General features: G+C 50.1%; 1 protein-coding gene across 4 annotated transcripts in view; it reads right to left on the bottom strand.

Annotated features, from left to right (window-relative positions):
- MRAS (muscle RAS oncogene homolog) overlaps nt 1-18,677 on the bottom strand; it is a 56,964-nt gene that overhangs the window by 3,595 nt on the left and 34,692 nt on the right. For 3 of the 4 annotated variants that reach the window (XM_038571008.1, XM_038571007.1, XM_038571009.1), the window contains exons 3-5: nt 7,730-7,883; nt 6,299-6,398; nt 972-1,051 (exon numbers count right to left, since the gene is read on the bottom strand). In XM_038571008.1, coding sequence (XP_038426936.1) covers nt 972-1,051; nt 6,299-6,398; nt 7,730-7,883 — 334 coding nt within the window. Of the gene's footprint in view, nt 1-967; nt 1,052-6,298; nt 6,399-7,729; nt 7,884-18,677 lie in introns of those variants that run through there. The other variant, XM_038571011.1, reaches the window with a different exon arrangement.

The raw sequence follows: 18,677 nt of genomic DNA, 5'->3' as shown, positions 1-18,677 counted from the left end.
CGCTATTTTTGTGTTTTGTATTTTAAATAAAATGGCAAGCCCCTCGAGTGTAAAAGCTTTTTATATGTTTTCTGTTAACTCTTCCTAAGTCTAAAAACCTGCCCTGGAACTACCGGTCCATAACCAAGACACCACCAGCTCCGGGCAGGGTGGCATACCCAAACTGGAGGCAAAAGCTCAAGAGAATGCAGAGCTGCCAGCTAAAGCCTAAAATGAGGGCTGCACTATCGCAGTCCATATGGGGGAATGATGAGAAAAGGGGTGTGTGTGTTTGTGCATGTGTGTGTGTGTGTATCCGGGGGGGCCGAGAAGTAGCAGGGGAAAGCACGAGTTCATAACTAACTGGCAGCCGTAGAACTCACCAGCACATGGCCTCACGCTACGTGCCTATGTGAGGACCACTGGTTAGGCTGATCTGCATGTTGCAGATTTAGGAAATGGGCAGATGGGAACACTTGGACACTGGCAATGTGTGCAGTCTGCAAAGCAGGCACATGTGCAACACCTCAGCATCTTGAGCTTAGGAACCCAAATGGTAGCTATTTAGGTGAAATGTTGCAGGGTGCGCTGACGTCGGTGGGTGGGGGGTGAGAGCAGAGCGGCCTACTTCCTCTGGTGCTGACAGGCATGGTGTTGGGAGAACACGGAAGGCAGGCGGTGCAGAGGGCAGCAGGAGCCTGAGCTGCAGTGCCCAGGGGAGGCCAGAGAGGAGGCTGAGTTGGCACCACAGGCAGGAAGGCACCTCCCTCTAGCTTATGCTTAAGGCTTCACCTGGGGTGAGGGTGCACATGCAAAGGTGGGTGGGAAGGGTGGGAAGGGCAGGGGAAAAAAATGGACAGAGGGATAAGAAATCCAAAACAGGCCCAGAAGCATGCAGCCCAGGCCTTGGAACAAGAAGCTGCACCCTCTGGTCCTCCCGGGACCCACCTTGCCGCAGAGGGCCTGCTTCTAGGGAAGCGTGCATCACTCACCTAATTACCCTAACCAGGTCATGGAAGGCTTTGTCCACGTTGAGAGGTGGGTCCTTGGCACTGGTTTCTATGTACGGAATCTGGAAGGCAAAGCTCAACTTGGTAAAAGTAGCACTGAAGTCCACAAAGCCCTATTCCCTAAAACTGCGAATTCTCAGAGGTCCCCAAGAAGCCACCTGCCTTTAGAGATCCCCACAGGACCACAGCTCTAACAACCTCAGGCCCCTTGGTAGCTTCTTGCTCTTTAAGGGTGGAAAATTCTACTGACAGCCTTTCTAATTCCCTCTTATTCTCTAGTCATAGAGATCTTTAATAGCCCCCTAAAAATAGAAAAAAAAAAAAAAACCCTGATCTTTTTATATACTTGAAGACTAAAGACTGCTTCATCTATCAAACCAAAATAGGTTCTGATGTTATTCTTTTTTCTTTCTGAGGCCTGTTTCTCCACCATGAGGAGATCTGACTCTTACCAGGCTCTCTACATGGGGGACCTGGGTGGGAAAGGCTGAGGTGAGGCTGGGCCGTGGGCAGGACGGTGCCCTCTGGTGACCCCGAGCCGGTCTGTGCCTCCTCATCCCCCTCCACCCCCTACCTCTGCAAGCTCGCCGGGCTCAGCTCTTGTTTGGTCTGCATCTACGAGTCCGGGAGCTCAGCCATGTTTATAGAAGGCTCATGTCTGCATGTTTAATACTGAGGAATCATCACCCAGCTGAAAGGCAACAGATATCAGCAGTGTGGCCGAGGTAGCCCCACAAGACAGGTGTTGAGGGCCGTGTCTACACCATGTGTTGGGCTGGCATGGAAGGAGAACAAAAGTTGCCTGAGGTTAGGATGCAGTCCCAAGCACCCCTCTTCTCCTGTATCAGGGACCCCACAAAGGCAAGAAGGGTTTGTGCCCACTCCCCCATGAGGGGAGAGAATGTGGGGTTCATACAAAATACGCGGGCTTCTATGACCCAGCAATTGCACTGCTGGGGATTTACCCCAAAGATACAGGTGCAGTGAAATGGCAGGACACCTGCACCCCGATGTTTCTAGCAGCAATGTCCACAATAGCCAAACTGTGGAAGGAGCCTCGGTGTCCATCGAAAGATGAATGGATAAAGAAGATGTGGTCTATGTACACAATGGAATATTCCTCAGCCATTAGAAACGACAAATACCCACCATTTGCTTCGACGTGGATGGAACTGGAGGGTATTATGCTGAGTGAAGTAAGTCAATCGGAGGACAAACATTATATGGTCTCATTCATTTGGGGAATATAAAAATTAGTGAAAGGGAATAGAAGGGAAGGAGAGAAAATGAATGAAAATATCAGTGAGGGTGACAAAACATGAGAGACTCCTAACTCTGGGAAATGAACAAGGGGTAGTGGAAGGGGAGGTGGGCAGGGGATGGGGGTGACTGGGTGATTGGCACTGAGGGGTGCACTTGGTGGGATGAGCACTGGGTGTTATGCTATATGTTGGCAAATTGAACTCCAATAAAAAAAATTAAAAACAAACAAAAAAACTCCAAAATACACGGGCTTCCCCAGGCCAGAGGGGTAGGCCGGCTGTGGTCAGACTGAAGAACTTCAGTGTAGTTCAGGGGCACCTGGGTGGCTCAGCGGTTGAGCATCTGCCTTTGGCTCAGGTTGTGATCCCGCGGTCCTGGGTTGGAGTCCCGCATCGGGCTCCCTGGGAGAAGCCTGCTTCTCCCTCTGCCTGTGTCGCTGCCTATCTCTCTGTCTCTCATGAATGAATACATAAAATCTTTTTTTCAAAAAAGAACTTTGGTATATAGTTCATAACTTTTTCCTGGTTACAAAATTAAGGCATTTCATTATAACACTGTCAAAGAAGAAAAGCCCAGTGAAGAAAACAAAAATGATCAGTTCAAATGCACGGCTGGGATGGGTGACAGGGTGAGCTGTTGTTTTAGAGCATGTTGTAAACGACTGCCCAGAACAGATCCTAAAGTATCTTCACACATTGCCATGGCTCCAAGCAGAGGTCTCGTAGCTGGCCGGGACACAAGGGAAGAGTGCACAAAACATGGCTCAGACTTTTGAAATGATCATCCAACAACTCTTTGAGCCTCTGCCCTCCACTGTAGGTCGTTTGACTGAGATGACCATGGACCCTTTCGCCTGCCACGTCTCAACATCGCTGAGCCCACTTAATCCCCACCTCAACCCTCCGAGGTAAGCAAGCATCTCCACTGTGCGGCGAGGGAGACTGAGCTCAGGGTGGTGACGTACTTGCCCAAAGCCACATGGCAGCCAGCAGAGAATCATGGTTTGAACCAGGTGCGCGCTCTACTTCCTGCCTCGCTGCCCACGGACAGGTAGGGGTGTCGAGGGCAGCTTCAGGGCCTCTCCCAGGCATGGCGGGGCACCCCTGCTGGGGCCTTAAAGCCAGAGTCCTGTGATATCCTGTGGTCAGGGCAACGCACTTCCACGTGCACACCCAGAGCGGGGGCAGGAAGGTGCCTGTAGCTGGGGCTGGGACCCACGTGGAGGTCCTTCACATCCTGTGACTCCGGGGCCTCAGATCACTGCTGCCTGCTGTCCCACTGTGCCACTCATTAGTACAGGAGTTGTAGCATCGCCCCCAAGGCCTCAGGAGCCCTCTGCCTTCTTTCTGGGGGTCCTGCCTCTACCACTGAAGAAAGGCTGAAGTTCTTGGAATTCTAGGGTTTCATTAGCAAGGACACTTAAACCAAGGGGAACCTTGCAATAAACGGTAGCACCATCTGACTCCACCACAGGGCTAGGAAATGCCACCTTCCGGCGCCGGGTGGGGCGCCTGCCTTGTCCGCTAAGGAGGAACTTGCCTTATGAGCTCTAAAATAGGATGTTGTCCATAGCAGCTCGCAGAGTCTCTTGGTCAAATGATAAGTGAGGCAGCAGCATTTGCTGCAGGAGAAAGGCAGCTGAGAGATGGGAGCCCCAGGTTGCGGTAGCGGGGGCTGTAGGGGCAGGCTGTCACTTCTCTGCACCCCCCTCCCCGCCCACCCCGCTGCTTGGGAGGGTCATGCAGAAGGGGTTTGTGAGAGCCCCGAGGAAACCGCAGGCCTGTCTCTGGTCAGAGAGAGCTGCTGCGAAGCCAGCAGTCAGTCTCCAGCCCTCCTCTGGAGAGCGTGGGCAGCCCTGTCCCGGTGGATCACTCCCTCTTCCTTGGGGCACGTTCTTCACTTGGCTGCTACCACGCTCCACTGTGGCCCTCAAGTGTCACCCACAGCTCAGGCCCTTTGATGGCCTCCTCCTCACCTCGCCACATCACTAGGTGAGGTATCCCGGCCTCGGTGCTAGGACCCCTGCCCTATCTACACTGGCTCCCTTGGCGTTCACGGCTCCAAATGCCATCTACACGCTGCCGATTGCCAATACTTACCCCACATGCTGTCTCTGACTGCTGCCTTGGCATTTCCATCTGATTATCTACTCAGCTCCTCAAACCCCGCAGATCTGCAACCAAGTTCCTGTCTCACACACTTACTCCTACTGTCTCTCCTGCTCAATCACCCACACTCTGGTCTTTTTTTTTTTTTTTTTTAGATTTATTTATTTATTTATTCATGAGAGAGAGAGAGAGACAGAGAGAGAGAGAGAGAGGGAGAAGCAGGCCCCATGCAGGGAGCCCGATGTGGGACTCGATCCCAGGACTCCAGGATTACTCCCCAGGCCAAAGGCACGCTCTAAACTGCTGAGCCACCCAGGTGTCCCATCCGACACTCTGGTCTTCAGAAAATTGCTCACGCCCAAACCACAGGGTCGCCTGCCATAACTTCTTTCTCTCTCACCCCACATCCAATCTGTGCACGTATCCTGTTGGCTTTCTTGGAAACATGTCCAGAATCCAACCACCTCCTTGCCACCTTCACCAGCAGCATCCTGGGCTGTGTTGACCTGTATCTGGGTTATTGTGGGAGTCCCTAACTGGTTTCCCTGCTCTCATGATTGGCCCCTAGCGTCCTTCTCAACATGACCACCAGAGAGAAGCTGTTCAGCCATAAGCCAGACCTCATCATCACTCCTTACTCAAAGCCTTTGATGGTTTCCCCTCTCCCTCTGAGTAAAAGCCCATAAAGCCTTATAACCCTCTTCTGACCTGGCCTCCTACTTCCCACCCCTCCCACTTCTGCTCCTGCTGGCCTCCTTGCTGATCCTCAAATTCCTGCCATCGTGTCTTTGCACTGATTATTACATTGGCTGGAACATTCTTTCCCCAGAGATCTGTAGGGCTTACTCCCTCACCTCCTATAAGTCCTTGCTGAAATGCACCCTCCTTAGCAAGGCTTTCCCTAACCGCCCTATTTGGAAAAGCATCCTTCTCCACCTCACATTCCTGACCCCCTTCCCTGATTTACTTTTTTCCATAGCACATGTCACACTGTGTAATCTGCTTTGTTTATTATCTGTCTCTTGTCATTAGAAGAAAGCACCATAAAGTAAGTTTTATTTCCCCGGGCCTAGGGCAGTTAAATGAACATATGAATGAATACAGAAGGCAGAGACGAGGAGAAGTAACTTGGAGTGAGTCCCCTTCCTTTACTCACAGAGCTGGGCCCACCAGGCAGAGGGAAGGCGTAACCTTGCAGCAGACCTCCCAGCAGGCCGAGTGGACTTCTACATAACTGACTAATGGGGCCAGGGGCTTGGGCTGTGCCCGTGCCAGGGAGGGGTGAGAATAAACCCAGTGACCCCACCCAGTACATCCAGAGGGCAAAGGGGCATCACAGTGAACTGAAAACACACACACACACACACACACACACACACAAAGATGTCTGCTGGTATTCACTGTGTGGCCTGGGCAAACCTGCTTGACCAACTGTAAGATGGGCATAATGATACCTACCTCAACATGTGGTGGTGAGGAGTGAATGCTCCCCGGCACAAAGCCTGGCATAGAACAGGGCTTGGTGAACTGCAGCTGGTCTGATGATTCTGAGCATAATCAGGCGGCTGGCTCGGAGAATGGGATAGAAGCCAACCCTCTGCACACCCCAGAGATGAATCTGCCGTGTTGGGGGCCAGGAGGTGGCCTGAACGCCACTGCTCGCAGGCCGTGAATGTACCTGGTCCCCACATCGGAGCTCCCAATGACTGAGAAGAGGGTGCTTTCTCTCCAGTCTGCTGTTTTGTTTCACAACATAGCCCTCAGCACATATGCGCTGCCAGGCGTCTCTGGAGAATCTAACCCACTACCCAGGAGGCCCAAGGGACCACAGGAGGGATGGGCACGGACCTCTATACATCCCTGACTGCCCAGCGCGTGCGCGCGCGCACACACACACACACACACACACACACACACACGTGCATACACGCCACCTACATTGTGTTTGGTGGCCATTTCTTTTCCTTGCTCCCTAGTGATTTTCCTCAAATGCATCAGATCGACCTTGTTGGCCACGAGGATCATCGGGAATGACTCTCTGGGAAAGAAAGGAACAGCAGCTCATGAAGTTTCGCTGCCCCCACACTTGGTGAAGGCGACATAGTCACAGTACAGGCATAACGCAGCCCCCATTGCCTCCCCAGTGGGCCTGGAGCTACACGACTCCAGGCAGAGGAAGGGGGGCCCGGGGTGTCTTGGTTGGCTGTCTTGGGTTGGAGTTTAGGCTTCTTGCAGGGAGAGCAAAGGGGTCCTCCCGGGAAACCCCTGGCTGAGTACCATGAGAGAGGGCCCCGGGGGGGCTGCTCGAGACGGTGGGTCTGGCTTCCCAGACCTGCTCCCTCATCTCCTGGTCACCCCGATGCACAAGCCATGCAGGGCTGCTACAGCCGTCAGCGGTGGCTTTGGAAGCGTCTGGTACACAGCTGGCATTCAATAAATGGCAGCTGCAAAATTGGGATGGCTCCCAGGAGAGGAAGGGAGGGATCACAGCCACAGCTGCCTTAAAGATTCCCATCCATCTATGTGGCCATACTGCTGTCTAAAGGTGAAAGAAATGCCAGGCTTATAGTATCTTTAACATCGTTGGGCATTTTCATTTAAATAATTTATAATTTAACAGGTGAAAAATAATACTTTCTTATTTTCCCTTGCCCTTTGGTTAGCCAAAAGGTTGAATATTTTCCTACTTTAGAGTCATTTATGTTTTCCCCTTTGAAATTCCTATAGTCAGGGGCGTAACTGATATTACCATCTTGGAGTTGTACATATGCATATGAGGGTGTATAGTGTGTGAGTGTGTAATCTGTTACCTGATAAAACTGTTAACACTTTGCCTTTGGACAGGTATGAAGTATATTTTTCTGAATTTACTGAGATTTGTTCAAAGCTTGCTGCTTTCCTGTTAATTAAGCCTTTTACTCTCTTTACAATGCCTCTTTAAGAGCCAGTTAACTGAAAAGACCAGTTAGGCTTAAAAGAGACTACAAATTATTTGATTACTCCATATAATGCTAGGGAAAAGAAAAACAAGCCTTTAATTAGGGGCTTGTAAATCTCACAGTCAAATGTGACTTAACCAATTACAATGGGTACTGGAGAGGAAATTCACTGTTTCTTCGGACGTGATAAGATTTGGTTAAACTAGTTAAACAGTCTGTCAGTGGGGATTGTTTAGGAGATGGGAGGGGGCTGACTTAAGGCCCCGGAAGCAGTTTGGCCCCGTGGAAAGAACTGGGCGAGGAAGCAAAGGGACCAGTGTCTGAATTCTCCGCCCTTTTGTGCTTCAGGTCTCACCTGAGACTCAGACAGACAGACAGACAGAGCCGCCCTGCTTCAGGAGCTGGGAGGTCCTGGCCCGGCTGCCCTTACCTGTCCTTGACACGTAAGATGAGCTGGTGGAAGCGGTCCACGTGCTCGAAGCTGGCCTTGTCCGTGACCGAGTAGACGATGAGGAAGCCGTCCCCCGTGCGCATATACTGCTCCCGCATGGCGCTGAACTCCTCCTGCCCGGCTGTGTCCAGAACTGGGGTAGGATCAGGCCACTCAGGGGCTGTCACCACCCACGGTGGAGCTCCCATGGCCTGCAGATCCCCATGCTGCTGCTGCTGTCCCCCAGGAGAGGGGGACCAGCCATCCCCAGAAGAGGCCGCGTGACTACCCTGGCTGAGGGGTGAGGGACACAGCAGGGCCTCAACAGCTCAGAGCATGAGGCCCTAAGAGACTCACTTGTGGACCTGCCAATTCCAACCTACTTACTCCCTGGACTTAACTGTGTATGTGCAGAAAAGCCTCGTAAAGCCAGCGATCAGCTCTGCTATGAAGTCCCTCTGGGGTCCCCACACCTGGGCTTGGATCCTCCCTGCAGTCCTTACAAGCTCATTTGTGGAAGTTTCCTGACTCTCTGAGCCCCCTTTCTTTGTAAGCTGGGAATGACGCCTCTCCCTTGCAGCCCCTAGGGAGGAGAGCCCTAGGACATGCGTTGGGGAACCCTGAGAAAGCCATCCCGGGTCAGGGAGGGTCCCCGGCCCCAGTGTGGCTGGAAGGCAGGCAGGCGACAGGGAAGGAGAGGCCTCTGAGAGCCAGGCTCACTTGGCCCTGGGATGGGGCTGTCACAGGGGTGGTAGGAAGGGGAGCTGAGGCAGGAAGCAAGAACAGTTGGGGAGAAGGACTGGGGGGGGGGGGGGTGGGGGGTGGGGGGGTGGGGGGGGGGGGGGGGTGGGGCCCTCTCAGCAAAGGCTCTCTTCCTAACCCGTCCTCCCCCTCTCCCTCCCTCCATCCCATAGACTCCTGAAGCCCACTCCCCTTCAGCTTCTTCCTGCTGAGAAAAAATGCTTGCCCCAGGATGTTTCAGAGTGGCCACAGCCACCTGGGGGATCTCCCTTGAGATGTGCAGGCCTGAGCCCTCAGCATCCTGCCAGTCCCTGCTGCCAGCCAGCCTTTCCCGTTTCCCAGCTCACTCTATTCTCTGACAGGCCCATTTTCTTTCTCCCTGGATGCAGAGGAGCAGGTGGCTATAGATTTTGAAGCCAGATTCTGGGATGAGTCTGGTTCTTTATTCTTAGAGTATGATATTGGGCAAACTCATTTCTCTGAGCCCTTGCTTCCACAAATGAGGATCCTAAAGGTTGTTTTAAGTGAAAATACTAAGACCTTTGGAACCGTGCCTGACACAAAGAAGCCCTACAGGAATGTCTGGCGTGGGCTTGTCCTCCTCCCCTTGCTCTGGCTACCTCTGGGCCATCCATCCCCCAAACATCCCTCCTCTCCTGCTCCCTTTGCCTTGGCCAGCAGACTCTGACTCACTGCATTCGACTCACTGCATTCTGCTGCCTGAGCTCCCAGGGACACTCTCCACCCCTGTACAGACTCTTCATGGCCCACTGTCCTTCCTGCCCATTTAATAGGCCCCCAGTTAGACTATCAGCTCCAGAGACAGGGGCTTGGCCTTCTCGGAACCTGGCACAAACAGAACTCAAGAGTAGTTGGATGAATAAATGAACGTGAAGTCTACCGAATTTTGTTCACTCATTCACTGAAGAAATATCTGAGAGCCTACTATGTGCCAGGCAGTGTTCTAGGCACTATAGATCTAGAGTGAATGAGGCAACATCCTTGCTCTCCTGGGCCTCATAACCTAGTAGGGAGACTGACAAACAAATGAATGGGTGATATAATTTCTGGAGATAAGTATGTACTGTGAGAACAATACAGCCAGTTGAAGGTACTTGGTGGAAATTGGTGTCACCTTAGGTAGGGACCAAGGGCAACTAAATAAATCCCACCAGCAAAACAGATGAAAATGTCACAGATTTGGTTGAAAGGATGGGAAGGTGAATTGGACAGCAGAAGACATTCAGGTGATATGTCATTAATGTATTCAGATTTCAAAGGTATGTATTGTCCAAAACAAAAATTAGAGAGATCTAGGATATGTGAAAATATGATCATTCAGAATTTGAAAAACCCAATTCAATAGAGAGCTAAAAATCAAAATGGACCCTTTGGAGAGGAAAAACGGTTATTTTACACATTAATTACCTTAAGAATAATATTATCCATGCTTTCTAAAAGAATTCTTGTTGGAAAAACTTTAGCAGAGTGAAAAATAGATTCATGAAAGAAAAAGATGAGTCACGTTATAAACAACGATAAACGGGGGACACAGCAAAACATAAGAATTAAGTTTAAGTAAATGCTGTGACACAGGGGATCCCTGGGTGGCGCAGCGGTTTGGCGCCTGCCTTTGGCCCAGGGAGTGATCCTGGAGACCCGGGATCGAATCCCACGTCGGGCTCCCGGTGCATGGAGCCTGCTTCTCCCTCTGCCTATGTCTCTGCCTCTCTCTCTCTCTCTCTCTGTGACTATCATAAATAAATAAAAAATTTAAAAAAAAATTTTAAAAATGCCGTGACACAATCTGAAGAAAATGAATGATAATTTAGAACTAAAATCTGTGATAACTCATATATGAAGGTAGGAGCAGGGGAAAAGTAAGTTACTACTAAATTTCTTGCCTCATTTGGGAAAAGACTGAAGATATTAATTATATCCAGATGTTAATAGAAAAAATATAGGGCAGCCTGGGTGGCTCAGCAGTTTAGTGCCACCTTCAGCCCAGGGAGTGATCCTGGAGACCCAGGATGGAGTCTCACGTTGGGCTCCCTGCGTGAAGCCTGCTTCTCCCTCTGCCTGTGTCTGTGCCTCTCTCTCTGTCTCTCTCATGAATAAATAAATAAAATCTTTAAAAAAATAGAAAAATATAATTATACATACACAAACATATGTATATATCTAGAATAACCATAAGAAATAAAACTGAAAATTTCCTGATCATCATCAGAAAAAAAAAACAAACAAACAGAACAAAGTAAATGAGACCAATCCAACAAAAGGCAAAAATAAACTACCCCAAAATAAGAAAACTGAAAGAGACATGGAGGAAGATGGTAGATGTAAATTTAACTATGACCGACAAATGCAAATGCATTTAAGCCCACCCATTAAAGCAGACACCCAATACAAAATCCATTTGTCTGCTACTACAATTGTCTGCTACTACAAAAGACACATATAAAACAAAATGACACAGAAAGAATGAAAAGTGAAAGCATAAAAAAGGATATGCCAGCCACATATATCCACATAATAGGATTCAAGGCCAACGCACTGAATAGGACAAGCCAGTGTATTTATAATAATGGAAAAAGTACAAGCATCAAGAAGTGTCAAAGTCATAAATCATAAGCATATAAAAATGTTGCCTAAAATGTACATGTATAAAAACCTGATTTTTAAACACAGGAGGTTTAGACAAATCCCATTAATCATTGTGAGGGAACTTGAACAGGCCTCTCTTAGAGACAGACAAGACAAGTGGCCCCCTGAAAAGTAATGATTTAAGTAATGCAATTTAAAAACTTAGTCTGAGAGGGGCGCCTGGCCGGCTCAGTCAGTAGAGCATGCGACTCTTGATCTCAGGGTCATGAGTGGGAGCCCCATGCTGGGTGTAGAGATTATGTAAATAAACTTAAAAACAAAAAAACTTAATCCGAGAGAACAAACTTTACACTCAATCAGTAAATAAGCACTTCCAAACACACATGAAATCGTCACAAAAACTGGCCACATATTAGGTCTTAAATAAAAATTTCAACAAATTCCAGAAAGCAGTTCTATGGCTCTTTTGCTTACATGCAATAAGATCAGAAATTAACAGCAACATGGGTATAAAAGAAACGATCCACTTGAAAGTTTGCAAAGCTATACTGCTCTATAATGCTCTAGTTAAAGAGAAAAGCAAAGCAGAAATTACAAACAATTTAGAATTGAATGACAATGAACAATAATAAAACCTCTGGTTTGAGGCCAAAGTGGTACTCAGAGGAAAATTAAAGCTTTAAATGCACTTCCAAAAAAACGAGAGAGACTGAAAGTTAACTCAGCTTTTAAATCAAGGGGCTAGGCAAGGAAAAATAAAACCAAAGAAAGAAGAAATCATCAATGAAAGTAGAAACTAAGAAAATGAGAGGAAGGAAAAAGTAGTAGATATCTAAGAATCAAAAGCTGATTCTTTGAAATAAAAAAAAAAAGCTTTTAGCAATTCTTACTAGTGACAAAAAGAGAAAAAAGACTAATAAGCCTTTGGAAAGAGGGAAGGCCTATGACTATGGATCCAGACATATATTTAATTCTGAGAGAAAACTATATGCAGTTTTGCAGCAAAAGAATTTCAATTCTTGATGAAATGGACAATTTAAGAAAATTTAAATGAATTAAACTGGCTCAAGAAAATATATAATACTTGAATAGGCCAATAATTTCCCATGAAATTGAAGAGACAAATCTCCCCCATGAATGGCACAAAGCTCTTTTTATTATCACAAATTGCTCCAGAGCCCAGAAAATGAAGGAACTTTCCAGCTCATTGTAACAGCCTCAGCATACTCCTAATAACAAACCACCCAAAGGTGGCATGTGGTTGTGTGGCAACCGCCAGGCCTGCCCCACCTTTCGGGAAGGAGCAGCCTGGATGTGGGACCCCAAGAGGTGCATCAATCATCCATTTGCCAGTTTTCTTCTGAGCACCTGCTCAGTGCCCACCGCTCTGCTTGGTACTGGGGGTGGTTAAAGAATAAGCTGCGTCTCCCTATCAAAGTACGAAGAGGCTCCTTGGGCTGGTACTTAAAGGAAAAGAATAATGTGGGACAGAAAGTGACACATAATATCAGAGATCTAGGGAAGGGTTGGGGAGGTCCCTTCAGCTTGGAGGGATAATGCAAGGTGTTAGCCAAGAGGGCATATTTATTTTGCCCTTGAAAGAATAGCATTTGACATAAAAAAAGACAGCGTCTAGGGAAGGCCTTCCAGGCAGAGAAACAGCATGAGCAAAGGCCTAGGAAGCAAACACTTGGGGTTGGTTATGGGGCCGGTGTGTTGGCATAAAAGGTCTATGGTGGGGAACAGGCAGGAGAGGGGAGACAGGGAGGCCAAAGGCTGGGGCCTTTGGATCCTGAACTAAAATGTTTAGGGGCGCCTGGGTGGTGCAGTTGGTTAAACATCTGCCTTCAGCTCAGGTCATAATCCTGGGGTCTTGGGATCAAGCCCCACACAGGGCTCCTTGCTCAACTGGGGAGTCTGCTTCTCACCCTCCCTCTGCTCCCCCTGGCTTGTGCTCACTCGCATTCTCCCTCTCAAATGAATAAATAAAATCTTCTTTAAAAATGAGCTAAAAATTTTTAACTCAGTGGGTACTGGGGAGCTACCAAAGGTTTCAGAGGGAAGAGATGCAGTCAGAGGAGGGTGAGTTTAGCAGCCAAAGAGGGAAGGGCCTGGAGGGGGAGGCTGTGAAGAGGTGGAGGAGGGGCCAGGGCAGAGGCAACCAGGGCATCAGCCAAGGCAGGTGTGCCTGAGTGAGGAGAAAACAGTGAATGGGGAGACACCGAGGATGCAGGACATGGAATGGGGGCCGAGGGGAGAGAGGAGAGTGCAGGGAGCCGTGGGAATTCTAATTGGAGCCCCAGCAGGGCAGGTGCCACCAAGGAGGAGCAGTCAGGGGCTGACCTGGGCCTAGTCCCTCCCCTCCATATACATACCCCAGAAGTGCCTGGGCAAGGCCCCCTGTCAGCCACTCTGCCTCCCAGGGGAGTAGGGGGCAGCTACACTTTTAAGAAATGATGTTTCCACCTGCATTTCCCACGCCTGATGGTAGGAGGGCTCTGGAGACAGAAAGTATTAGTCACTGGAGAGAAGAGGTGTTGTTCCAGTGTGTGTGTGTGACAGAGAGATAGAGACGAGACAGAGAGACAAAAAGGCAGAGGCAGCCAGAAGCAACTCACTGTGGGAGGAGGGAAGAAGACAGAGCGATTTTGGAGACAGAGAGGGTGCATGCTGTGCAGCTGTGGGCCCTGGCCCAGCCTTCCCACTCAGAGGCTGCTGGGGGCCCTGCAGCGAGGCTGAGAAGGGTCTACGTGGAAACCCCAAGGCTGCTCTTAGATCTTATGGATTTCAGAAGCTCAGCCCCACCAGCTGGTGTGGCATTGGGAGCACCCCCAGCAGGTGAGCAGCAGGCATGGGGGGGGGGCACCAGCCTGGGTCCTGGCTGGGCCTCCCTCCTTCCCCCGCCCCCTCTTCCTCTTTTTCCACCTCCTTCTCTTCTTCCTCCTCAGGGCTTCCAGAGGGAGGCACGCCCTGGCATGGGCTCGGGGCTCGGACACTGGCGGCGGCCCAGGGTACAGTCTGAGCTCTTTGGCTGAAAATAGGCCTGCCCACCACGTTCCTACTGGCAGCAGGCACTGTGCTGGGGTTTTGTACACACACGCCCTCTGAAGCCTCTTCATGGCCTAGTACAAATGTGGAAACTGAGGCCCACATTTGGGAGTTACAGGGACCTGCTCAAGGCCACGCACTGGGAAGGAGGCCACTCCAACTTCCCCGAGGCCCAGCTGTCCCTGCCCATCCAGTCTTTTATCTTCAACCAGAGCGTGTGGGGATGGCCACCCGGAACCAGCCAGGCTGTGTCTCACTTTTAAGCCTTTGCACAAGCTGTAACTTCCAACGAGGATGCCCTCTCCACCAGCCACCCCAGCCTCCCCTAAGCATGGCTATACTCTGCCTCCTTTCCTAAGGGTCCTGCCTCTGACCTCTGTCTTTGAACCCTTCCTATTGTGTGTGTCCTGGGTTCTAGGAGTTCTGTGGGGTCTCCAAGTTGGTGCCTCTGGGCCTGGCTCAGTTTCCTACCGGCGGGGGGGGGGGGGGGGGGTGGCGTTCCACAGGACGGGGTGGGAGGGGAGCCTGGCTTTCATTTCCCTGGGTCTCTCGAAAGCTTCAGCACCCAATGCAGGTTCAAAAAATACTTGCAGAATGACTAGATGAATCACGTGCATGCTATAGGAAACACAGTTGCCATGTTCAAACAGTCCTTGCCAGCTTTAAGGGAAATCAGGAAAGAGTGACTTTTTGACTTGTGTAATGCACCCTTCATGGTGAGGAAAGCGTTCTGGAATAAGAAACAATACAGAAAACAATTGCCAGAGATATATGTCTCCAAGGACCATGCCTGGTGTTTTCTTTCTCTAATCCACAGACCCACAGTGGGAGGCAGGAGTGATCGTGTCCATTTTACAGGGGAGTCAGGTGGGGAAGCCTATGCTCTTCCTGGGAGAAGACTCCAAGAAAAACATGCCACCTAGTCGAGCATCGGTAGTGATGTGGGCACTTGACTATTTTTCTTGTGCTCCCCTTTCCGGGTAAGAGTGCGTATGGAGTGGGCTGGGCGCCAGGCAGAAGGACTAGACCCATTGACCATGTACTGTTTCCAGAAAAAGGGCTGCTTTCTTCTCCAAAACACTGGCAGGGTGTGGAAAGTCGGGCCACCTGGGACTTTCTAAGGGGGAAGGGAGGCTAAATACTGCGCCGACGCGGCTGGCTCCCTGGCGATGGGGAAGCTTCCCTCTGGCAGTGGCCCCAGCGTCAACTCACTGACCTCAGGATGGCATCAGGGGAGAAGTGCTGGCCACCAGCCCCAGGGGATGCTTGCTTCCGAGGCCACATTCCTGCTAGCTAGGGGAATGGGGCAAGGGAGCTTCCATGAGGTCCCCGGATTCCCTGGCTTGGTGAACACATCACCTGTGTGGGTACACATTCTTTCAGGGAGATGGTCCATAGCTTTGTGGAATTCTCTGAGGAGTCAGGAATGCCCCTACCCCCCAAACAAATGTCACTCTTGGGGAGGGAAGAGAAGGAAGAGGAGAGAGGTGGGGGGGGGGGTCTCAGTTGTGTAACCAGTTACATCTCAGAGAGGGACAGTAGCCTGGGAGGGGCCTGGCAATGGAGGGGAACAGGAAGGCAAAGCACTGGCCTGCAACCCCATTTCCTCCTCCTAACCACTCAGGGTGAGGGGGGGAGGCAACATTTTACAGGTGACCTGCTCGGGTTCACACTGCTAGTGAGCAGGAAAGGCAGATCTAAACACCAGGCTGTCTGGGGCCAAGCCTTGCTCTGTTCCTGGCACCAGCCTATCTTTGAGTGAAGAGCCAGCAGAGTCCCTGAGGCCTGTGAAGGGCAGGTCTAGACGGAGGGGGTGAGGACAGAACACTGAGGTGTGCAGAGATAGAAGACAAAGGCCTGGAGGCGATGCTTCTGACACTCACCCCACCTGTTTACCCCAAACCCTCCACCTACTCCACACCTGCCAGGCCACAGCCATGGCCATGCGTGGCTGGGAAGAGAGAACTCATGGCTATGCACCTGCTTCCCTTTAAAGTCCCAGCATTGACTTTTGGGGCCCTTAGATCACCCAGCAAATCTAAACACATTCCCACCCAATGCTCTCCCACTCCAGGGCTACGGGGCCACCGTTTCCCACTGCCTCCTCTCCTCTAGCTTCTACTCTCTGCTGAGGGTGTGAAACAGAGATCACCAGCTAAATTCCACATCATCCCACCTCACAGACTAGCACACTGCGGGGGTGGGGGGGAAGCAGGTGCGACCACGGCAGAAAACAATTCTGAGTTTTCCTCAAAAAGCAAAACGTAGAATTACCATATGACCCAGCCATCCCACGCGCAGGGACATACTCAAGAGAAGTGAAAACAGACCACACAAAGACTTGCACAAGAATGTCCACAGCAACATTATTCACTGAAGCCCCAAAGTGGAAGCAACCCAAACATCCACCAGTGGAGGAGCAGATAAAGAAAGCGTGATGCACCTGCACACTGGGATATTATTCATGTGTTAAAAGGAATGAAATTCTGACCAGTGTTACATGATGCACCCTGAAAGCAGCCTGCAGAGTGTGCAAGAGGCCAGCCTCAAAGGCCGCTTACTCTATGGTGCTGTTTATATGAAGGGTCCAGATCAGGCCAATTGGTAAAGACAGAAAGTAGATTGGAGGTTTTAGGGCCTGGGGGAAGGTGGGGGGAATGGGGAGTTGACTGTTTTAATGGGGTAAGTTTTCTAGGGGGAGGTGATGAAAATGCTGAGGAATCAGTGGTGATCAAGAACATGCCGATTTGTGAATAATCAGCAGTTGTGGATGAACAACTGTACAGATACTAAAAAAACACTCGATTGTACACTTTAAAGGGGGTATTTTACTGGTGAGTTACATCTCAATTAAAAACACTTGCATGAGGACCCTCCCCCCTCTTTTCTCTGCAACACACACTCTACCTGTCTTCTTGCTGTGGGGGATGACCTGGCCCTGCTCCTGTCCGAGACCGTCCCCTCCACCCGGGCACTGGGCCCTGGCCTCTGTCACCCAGACAAGGACACTGCTGCTACTGCAGCCCCTTCCCTCTCCAGCATCATCCATTTCTCTTTTGGTTTGTTTCATCAATATGTAAACATATATAGTTTCTCTCACCTTAAAAAAAAAAAAAAACCAGAATAAAATAAAGCCAAAAAGTAAAAAGTAGGAACCCTGCCCCTTGACCTCACATCTCCTTCCAGCTACTGTCCATGTCTCTGTTCCTCTTTCCAACCACACCCCTTGACTTGTCTATTCTGCTGTCCGCTCTTCCTTCCCTCCACTCTCTCAAACATACTATATAATCAGACTCCCATCGCTGATCACTATCAAAATTGGTCTTGTCAGGTCACCAACAACCTCCATGTCACTAAATCCAGTGGGCACGTCAGTCCTCATCCCACCGTGCCATCTGCTGACACTGGAAGTGGTGGATGGTTCCCGCCTTGTCAGAGAGCCTTCTTCACTTGGCCTTGGGACATCACTCTCTCTCGGTTCTTCTCCTATTGCCATGACTGGTCCTGCTCTGTCCCCTTGTCTCCCTGTCCTCTAAACGTTGGTGGGTCCCCACGCTCCGTCTCAGGACCCCTTCTCTAAACCACGTTCACCTCATTGGCCATCTCTCCTCACATGGCATTTACATGTCCATTCCCAAATTTCCATCTCCAGCCTCTACATTTCCCTTTACTCCAGACTCCAACATCCAGCTGCCTGTTTGATTTCTGTTTGTATGTGAGAAAGGCATCTCAGATTTAACGTGTCCAAAATTAAGCTCTTGATTCCCCTCCCAAACTTGCTTTTCATCAGTGTTCCTAATGTTGATAGACACAGCTATCCTACCAGTTGTGCAAGCCAAAGATTCCTCTCTCTCTACCCCACCCCATGCCATATACTCCATCCACAAATCCTGCTGTTTCCTCCTTCAAAACACATCGAGAAGCTGACTCCTTCTCCCTGCCTCCTTCAGCGGTGCCCCAGTCTGCCTACCTTCTTAATGGGTTCCTCTGATTCTGCCCTGGTTCCACTGTGGTCTATTCTCCACTCTTCCTAAAACAGTCAAACTATGTCCCTCCTCTACTCAAAACTCCACTGGCTTCTTATTTTTCTACAGGGGTCTATGAGATCAGTGCCTCCCAGCTCTCTCTCTCTGACCTATTAGCACCTCTTCACTTGCTCTGCACCTTGGCTTCCTACCAATTCCCCCAAAAGGCCAAGCTGACTGCTGCCTCGGGGCCTTTGCACCTGATGCTCTCTCTGTCTGAGCAGATTCTCTTCCTTCAGGGACAGGTACAGTTTTATCTTTCTGTCTCTGCTTCAACATCACCGTATCAGAAAGGCCTTCCCTGAGTAGCCTACGTAAGACAGCAAGCCCTTCCTCACTGTTTCCTTTACTTTGCCTTATTCTCCTTCATAGCATTTATCATCCCCTGACACATTACATGTCTGTTTATGCTCTGTCCCTCCCATTCTAACATAAGCTTCATGAGAACAGAGACTTTACTTTGTCAAAAGCTGAGTCCTCAGAGCCCTAACGAGAGCCAGGCACACAGCAGGTACCCAGAAGTGTTT

The sequence above is a fragment of the Canis lupus genome, chromosome 23 (assembly GCF_011100685.1).
Source record: "Canis lupus familiaris isolate Mischka breed German Shepherd chromosome 23, alternate assembly UU_Cfam_GSD_1.0, whole genome shotgun sequence".
Lineage (NCBI taxonomy): Eukaryota > Metazoa > Chordata > Mammalia > Carnivora > Canidae > Canis > Canis lupus.
Note: the sequence above shows the minus strand (reverse complement) of the source record. Positions and strands in the feature narration are given on the sequence as shown.